This window comes from Cinclus cinclus, chromosome Z (assembly GCF_963662255.1).
Source record: "Cinclus cinclus chromosome Z, bCinCin1.1, whole genome shotgun sequence".
Classification (NCBI taxonomy): Eukaryota; Metazoa; Chordata; class Aves; order Passeriformes; family Cinclidae; genus Cinclus; species Cinclus cinclus.
In genome coordinates this window covers 48,056,503-48,065,152 of record NC_085084.1, presented here as the reverse complement: position 1 = coordinate 48,065,152, position 8,650 = coordinate 48,056,503, and the positions used below count along the sequence as shown (strand labels likewise).

The window sequence follows — 8,650 nt, the reverse complement described above, 5'->3', positions numbered from 1 at the left end:
ACCACAACCCCAACTCCTCATCACCCTGGGCTGCTGGATGGTGGGGATGGAGGTCTAGAAAATCACAGGTAAAACTAATCACAGGGAACAAAGGGAATATTTTTAGATTTGGGGTTTTTTTCTCTGTATCCTACTCCGAATTGATCAGCAATAAATTAAATTAATTTTCCCCAAATTTAGTCAGTTTTGCCTATGATGGTGCTTGGTGAGTGATCTCTCCCTATCCTTATCTCAAGCCATAAACCTTGCATTGGCTCTTCTCTTGCCTGTACATCAGAGGAGAAGCACCTGGCATCCATCCCACCACAAGGACAACCCATCACACGATTAAATCAAATGTTTCTTTTGAGGTCTGTGATGCAGATTTGCTGCACTGGAATTGTCAGAAATGCATTCCTAGGCACTGATAATTCAGGGTCCAAGCTATCAGGGTAACTCCAAGCTGGTGAAATGCACTGTTCCATTTTTGTGTTGAGAGAAACACAAAGAGCTCTACACTGGACTCCTACCACCACCACAGGAACAGAAAGAAAATATAGTGGTGCATGATGGTACCTGGTAGCAATCCCCTCCTGCTTTCACTGCTCTTTTTGCTACACTAAAAATGCAACGTCCCACATATACTGTCTTTTGATTAAGCAATCATCAAACCAGGTGGGCAATCTCTTTGAGCAGGTGTAGAGAAATATTATATATACTCATATTTTATATATAAAATTTCCTTCCACCTAATCCAGCTATAGAGAAGTCTTAAAAAGGAAAAGAAACACACTGCATCTCTTTTGCAGGAGGAAGGCTGCTACCTTTAGCTATATGAAAGGCTTTTTGAGCACTTTATGCATGACTGTATTTACCGTCAAGTAGCCCTTTTATCCAGCATACAATTGTGAAATGGAAAGAGCAACCATTTCAAAAGACTGATATTAAATTGAGCATGGTAGGAAGTAGCAAAGAGGGAGAAATGCCAGTGATTTGTAAACAGAGCACAAGGGCTGTGCTCTTCTTGACAGCGAGAACTAATGTTTCTGATTAATTTTCCTTGAGATAACATATTACAGACTCTAAACTTACTTGAAATCTAAACCCTGCTAAAACCAGAATGCTGTATAAAAATTATGGATCAAATCCATTCATTTTCTTTAGGATGGGTTCGCAATAAATATATGAGCATATATCTGTCCTAATCAGGACTATCAACATCCTTTAAAACCACTGAAAATTGAGGATGGCATGCACTCTCCTAAATCTAGTTGGGTGAGGCCAAAGAAAAACACCTAACAATATAAGACCAGAGATAAAAAATCACAAGTATTAGCAATACTGACATTTATAACTTTCTGGGGATTAAGTTAATAAACTGAGCTTCACAGGAAGCTAGCACTTTCACAGTAAGTTCAAAGAAACACCCCCTGGAAATAGTTGTACTAGCAGCTGTCTAAGTTAATGAACTTGGATTTCCTGGAAAAGATTCTGCAGTAATTAATGGAAGATTGAAAAGTTAGTAATTGCTTTACCTGAATAGACCATCTGCACGATTTTATTTGCAGAATGTGTCAGAATTTTCCAGTGTTCCTGTACATTAGTTCTGACCTTTTTCCCCAAGCCTTTAGCATTAATGATGTCATAGAATAGTAATTGCTCTCCCTCTCTCTCCCCACCATCTCTGCACAGAACTTACCTAAGTCCATGAAAGTTCCAAAGCTTAAAACCATAACACACTTTCTTCTTCAATGGGATCCTGCAAAAGGCTCCTACATTATGCTTGCTTGTCAGGTAATAGTCATGGTATGGAAATGATTCTTCCTGCATTTGATAATGGTCAAATGTGTGTAGAAGTTTGTGGCTGGTGACTCCGGGATCAATTTTCACATTGGTTAAAACCATAGATACAGAAGAATTACTACAGGAAGCTTTACTTAGAGCCTGGACATTCTCATTCAGACAAGTTAATGCTAAACAGGGATCAATTTTCTGCATTCTCCTGTGGGTAGAAGAAGGAGGACTGTGGCATAGAGTGGCTAGCCCCCCGTTTGGGTGCTTGTGTGGCCAAGCTGATGAGGTAGAACAGGTTTTCAGCTCAGTTCATGTACAGCTATAGCTACATAGGTATAGGTAGGAATATATATATGTACGTATCTATATATGTGCATATACATAGTTATCTTGGCAGAAAATGCAGATTTCTGAAAAGACTAATTTCTCTTCATGCAGTAAAGACTTCTTTGCCATCAAAAAGGGCAGAAATACTATTAGAAGTTGATGGCAACTCTGAACATGATTTCTACTTCATAGTTTTCTGTAAGTGGCAGCCAAATCTTCTGAATCTGATTTTCTTCAAGACAATAGCTGCTTAATCTGACAAATTAGTCAGTTTCAGGGTAGAAATAAAAGCAAGAGAATCAGGCTTATAAATGTTACTCTATTCTGATTTGTAGTGGGAGAAGAACTCTGTAGCAAGAGCTGTCTTCCATTTATCCCAGTTCAATTTAAAAATAATTCCAAGCAAGTCAGAGAATGAAAAATAAAGACTGCATGAGGGAAATTCACACTCACTGTAGTGAAAGAAATTTTTTATTTCCTTTCTTCCAAAGAACAGTTCTTATTTATGATCTAACCTGTCCAAAAATTAAAACTTAACCAAAAATTTAAAATTAAAACTAAGTGCAATGAAAAGCAGGTTGTCCCAGTATTTGGCAACACACTTTCAAGGAATTCAGACTGTAGTTTCCTCTGGGGAAGATCACCTCCAAATGATTTGCACTGGGGAAGGAAATAAAGCAGAAGTCAGATAAAACTTCTTTTCACAGAATCACAGAATTTTGTCATGGGAATTTCTCTCTGCAGTATATGTATATATACACACACATGCACATGGGAACACATACTTTCTTCAAAGCAACTTTAGATGTGTTAAAATTTTCATAAGAAACAAAACAGAGAGAAGACTTTCCAAACACCAGCCAAGTGCCACATCCAGATTTCTCTCTTTTTATCAGGATAATTTCTGATTTTCTGTATAAAGCCCTCATGCCTTTGATATAACTCCCTAGATAACTAAAATGATTGAGGGCATCACTTCTCTATTCAATATTTTTATATTTTCAAAGCATTTGATTAACATTTGTTCTGCTGAAAATAGAGTAGGCTCCTGTCTTTGTCACAACTGGGCAGAGTTGAAATTAATGTGATGAGCAAAAGTTGGAATAATGAAGAAATAAGAATGATTGTTTGTACCCAGAGATGATTTTTTTTTTGTTTAAGTTCTGTGTACAATAGCAAAGGAAAATAATTAATTAAGAGCAGTTATTTCTAAAGTAATAAGTTGTGAAAATAGGGAAAAAAAGGAAAAAAACCCAAACCAACAGGAACAAAACCAAATCAAAACAACCAACCTAACAAATGAAAAACTAAAAAACAAACAAACCCCCCAAACAAACAAACAAACACACAAGAACACATGCACACAACAAAACCAAACAGCAACACATTAGGATAAATTTGAAAGGTTCTTGCCATAACCTAAATACATAGACCTTTGGCTCTTTGTGAGACAGTGTTAAGTACATCTGAATATATTCCTTATTTAATATCAGTATTTCTTTCTTCTCTGCCTTGGATATTTGATAGAGAGCTGTGAAATACAATTTATCTTTAAATATTTTTCTACTTTAAATGCATGTAAAGTTTTCAATGTAAATAGGCCTGACTACTATTATCTTCAGTCACATTACAGACAGAAGAGGGAAGGCAGGGAAAGGCTCCTGACTTTTTTCAGTTATTGCTATCCTCAAATACTACGTTAACATTATATTAGTTCAAATATTTATTTTGTTAGTATTTCAGATAAACCAAGAATCATTGAGTCTAACTCCTGGCCCTGCACAGCACCATCCCCAAGTGTCACACTGTGCCGAGAGTGCTGAGAGCATAGCCCAAACACTACTTGAACTCTGTCAGGCTGGTGCTGAGACCACTGCCCTGGGGATCCTGTTCCAGTGCCCAAACACCCTCTAGGGGAAGAACCTCTTTCTAATACCCAACCTAAACCTCCCTTAGGTATTTACAACTTCAGGCCATTCCCTCAGATCCTGTCACTGGTCAGCACAGAGGAGAGATCAGTGCTTGACCCTCCTCTCACGAGGAGGGTTCAACAAAGGTATTTTGAATTGTCTGTTGGTTCTGTAGGTGTTTGTCATACAACAGAAAAATTCCCCAGGAAGAGGAAAATAATTTAACAGCACTAAACTAGCTATTCCTCTAAAAGATGCTAGTTCACCGAAAGCAAATGCCGAAGAAAAAAGCCAAATTAAAAAAAAAAAATTAGGTTTTTAGAGAAGATATGAGCTCCCTAAATTTTACTCAGAGAATAGTGATCACAATACCTGGTGAAGAGATGCTGGCAGCATTCAACTAACTCTGTGCTGTTGGGAGGGAAATCTGTGAAGTTGGAAGTATTTCCTAATAAAATGAAGCAAGGAAATTCCAGGCTAGGGACAGTCAGCATTCCTGTGAAGCAAGTTACAATTTTCTTAATGAGTAATAAAGAGGAAGATAAGACTTGAGAATGTGAATCATGGGGTCATGATCAAATGAACCATCCCAGCTGATGCAAAATCACCATTTAAGGTGATTGTGTAAAGGTACAAGGTCAAAACCCTTGAACTGTGGGACTTCTAATCTGAATCATTTTAAAGAACTGAATTAAGGAGCAACCACAACAATTTATTTACTTTTTATATGTAGAAATTAAACTACAGCACCTTTTTACCCTTGGATAATTTTGGTTTTCTTTCCCACTGCTGGATCAATGTGTTTTCATTAATCAAAATGAAGCTATGATGCATTTATAGAAGTGCAAGTAAATACAGAACCTCTTATTTTGCTTTACATTGAGTTTGCTTTGATAAATATTCTCTAAAATTTCCTACAAATACTAATATCATCATTCACTTATTCACTGGAGTAATGGAGACACAAAAGTATGAAAGTGACAGCTCCCTCTATATGTAATGTCATGTAATTTGGACACATTTTTTATATGCTCTTATCCTATCTGGGGTAATAGAAATTGCTTGACTTTTCTACTTTCTTCTGAGCGTAAGGAAAATGTTTGCCATGGCAGGAGTGGGTGGAATGCAATTTTCTTTCCAAAGCATATTCTATTATCTTGGAAAGATTTTCTCAGTGGCTGTTCACAATATTATTCTTAAGATCAGTATTGTGAAATGACACATTTTAGTAGGGCTTCCTGGTTCCTCAGTTATGCAGAGTAGTGTCATGTATTAAAATATTATGGATGGCTGTGAGACTGTTATTTTAAGTGTGCTGTTCTGTAGCCTTCAGAAGATAACATGGGCTTATCTTTGAAATGTGCATGTTTCTGTTGCTACCATGAACACAAAGGCATAGAGAAGTTGTGGTAGAAACAGACACTGTTGAAATATGAGTGCTTTAACCCTCATCATACAATTTTGTATATCACATGCTCATTAAAGTGAACTGGAAAAGGCATTGTGAAATACTGAGGATAAATTTTACCTACTGAAACATATAAATTATTTAATCCTTCAAATAATTAATTTGTTCTTTTTCATTTACTCCCTCGTGACTTTTGGGCTGTGATTCTTCAGCTCAGATTGAAGCTGAAATTTTGAAAATATGGATCAGCTGTGGAGTACCATTTTAGGACCATTTCAAGAGCCCAAGTGCTCTGTGGAAATACTGTGCACTCAAAATATTGGCTTAACATTATAACAAAGAATAGTTCAGGTCCTCCCTTACTCTTTCTTTTTTATTCCCTTCCATTCTACTTCTCTGTTTCTTTTCCAAAATTAGTTCTCTATTCCTATACCTAGTGGTGTGGAGGAGGGATTGCAATTCATCTATAACATGCTTTGTTTATGAGTCATGTGTTCTGCATAGACAAACTAACTGTATAAAAACCAAAAAACTCCTCCATTAAAACACCATACCATCCTCCCAAAAATACAGACATATTGGAAGAACTAAAATCTTTACATCTTTTCATACTCTAGTTTTCAAGAACCTTTTGTCTCATATCCACTTTTAATCCTGCCAAACACAAAAATGCATGTTTATGAGTGAGAAGGGCAGGATACAGTATGGTGTTGGTGCAGTGCCACATGGTGGTCACTGACTGGGGACACCAGAGGAGACCAAACCTGAGCACTGTACCTGCGACACAGGCTGTCATGAAACAGGCCACAGTTCCTGCAATCATTGCTCTGAAAGCAACATCAGCTATTTCCTTCTTTTTTGAGGGAGCAATGCTTGCTAGGAAACAAAACAAAGTGTATGTCAAACAGAAATACATATAAGGAAGGTGAATCTGCCAGTATTTTCCCCCCACAGGAGTTATCTCCCACCCTGCAGTTTAAACTAAGGGAAATATGGATGAAAAATGTCACATTGTTAGGTTGTTTGAAGGCCAAGTGCCAGTGTTGACTCCCTCTGTTAAGAGGGTGGCTTATACAAAAAATGATAACTTTTGTTTGCTTTGGCAGTTTGCATGTTTGTGCTGAATGATTGTGCCCTTCAGAAGAGTCTGGCCCCATGTGGCTGGGTCTTGCTCCTCTATGTTGCCCCACTGCTGACACTGCAGAGCCCACTGTGGCTTCAGGGTAAAGAGGACTGCCAGCAATTCTGGTTGCCTGGTAAGGAACTCAGATGGTTTTTCAATTTTTCTTTTTCCATTGAGATCTGAAAACCGGGTTTTTTTTTATTATTCTTTCCCTATAAGCCAACTGCATGCATGTGATATTTTTACAGGAAACAGCCAAACGCATCTTTCAAACCAGCATGCTATGGAGTTGATCTGCTCCTCTTGAAGCTCATGGGTAGTAGTAGCTCATGCTCATTTCTAGTTTGAGGGCTAAATAGGAAAGGCTATCAGAAGAGCTTGGTTCCTTTCCCTTCCCTTCAGCACCTCTCCCAGTACCTCCATCCTCTGGGTGCCCTTCCATTCACAGTTGAGTGCTAGGCCTTGGCAGACCAGCTGCTCAGCCCCCTATTGTTGCTAAGCTTCACCCCCCAGCCTGTTCCTTTGGGTGCTTTCTTTGGGATTTGCTCAACGAACAAGTTGTCTGTGAGGGTGGTTCTTACTCAGGCCTCCTATTACCAGTCCCAGGGAGCCGAAGTTGGCAAACCCACAGAGAGCATAGGTGGCAATGACTTCAGAGCGAACCTGAAAAGCAAAGAGTGCCCTCTGAGTGGTTTGAAACAGTCCATTGTGATTTAAAGGTCTGAAAAAATGGCATTATGGCTCTGAGTACAAGAATAACTGTTTTGCTTGGTTGCTGCCCAAGGTGTGGCTTTCATAAAGGTAACTTGTTCCCTTGTTGAAAGTCACAGGCTTTTACACCCACTGCCCATGTGAGGACTCACAAACCATGTGATGATATTATCTTTTATGTATATTGTTGTGCCTTTTTTGAAATGAGTACTACTAATTAAAGACAAAAAACACCCTATCTTACTAGTGGCAATTTAGCTGCTGTTTTCTGAAGGTATGAGTCAGAGAGCTATAACTCAACTTGTTTTTCACAGCTGGATGCCTCTATAGAATTCTTTTGAAACCTCAAGGTTTCGGTATGCATCCCTGACTTCTTTGTCCCTGAAGAAGCAGAGCCTCTACAAACAAAGCTGCTTTGTGCATGCTCCACCCTGTGCAAAGAAGGCAAATTGGTCTCCTGGGAATGGGGTACATTGATGTGTTGACAGGCAGGAAGGGACATTATGATTTTTGAATCCCCATTAACAGCTTATTTCCATGATGACTTCTGCCACCTTTCTCCCCTTGGGTAACATCAATTAAGCCTGGACCTCAGAGCAGAGACAAGGTTGGCCTTTGCCTCCATGGAGGGACACCTCACAGGACACAAAATGACTTTACATGAAGTCAGGCTATGAACATTGCAAGCCTTCAGACAAATGTAGTTCAAACATTTTGAGAAAGGAGGCAACATATCTCAGCAAATGGATTTTTGTCCCACTGGCAGTTCTGAATTCCTATTTACTGTGGTTTAGGTTCAAGCTGAAAATGAGTGAGTGTTCTAGCAGGTTTCCTGTTTATTAGAAGTTTCTCTGTTTAATTCCTCTTTTATGAACATCAATTTGGAGATACTTTCAATCAATCTGTACAAATGCAGGAAAATGTTTTTCAAGTACCCACTCTATCAGCTTTTCCTAGAAAAAGCTCTGTGTACTCTCATTTCCCTGCTTTCATTTGCACTTTACTAGCTCTGAAAACAGGAAGCCATGTAATTAATGACTCAGGTGAAGACACTTGTTTGCTCAGTCTGAGTGAATATCTGTGTGTGGATGAATTAGAGAGCTCTGAAGCTGAAGAGAAATTAAAAATGGAAGCCAAGCACACCCTTAGCTGAACCATTCTGCTGTAATTATAATGGGTACCAGCCAATTTTTACCAGCAATATGAATCAAGATTGTTTATGTTTCTCAGAGCTTTTAGCCATGGAAACTAACACAGCTCTTTATAGGTACTAGAAGTGAACATGAAAGTTCTTTATAACATTTTATGGGGAAGAAAAAAAAAAGTGAAATAAAGTTCCTGGGACCTGAGTTTTAAGGCTGCATTCCATAGTTAAAAACTCTTATTCACTCATGAAGG

General features: G+C 38.4%; 1 protein-coding gene across 1 annotated transcript in view; it reads right to left on the bottom strand.

The window, feature by feature from the left end:
* Positions 1 to 2,657: 2,657 nt before the first annotated feature.
* SLC28A3 (solute carrier family 28 member 3) overlaps positions 2,658 to 8,650 on the bottom strand; it is a 37,794-nt gene continuing 31,801 nt past the window's right edge. Inside the window, exons 15-18 of the mRNA XM_062513311.1 lie at positions 7,123 to 7,204; positions 6,196 to 6,294; positions 4,383 to 4,506; positions 2,658 to 2,760 (exon numbers count right to left, since the gene is read on the bottom strand). Coding sequence (XP_062369295.1) covers positions 2,658 to 2,760; positions 4,383 to 4,506; positions 6,196 to 6,294; positions 7,123 to 7,204 — 408 coding nt within the window. The remainder of the gene's footprint in view (positions 2,761 to 4,382; positions 4,507 to 6,195; positions 6,295 to 7,122; positions 7,205 to 8,650) is intronic.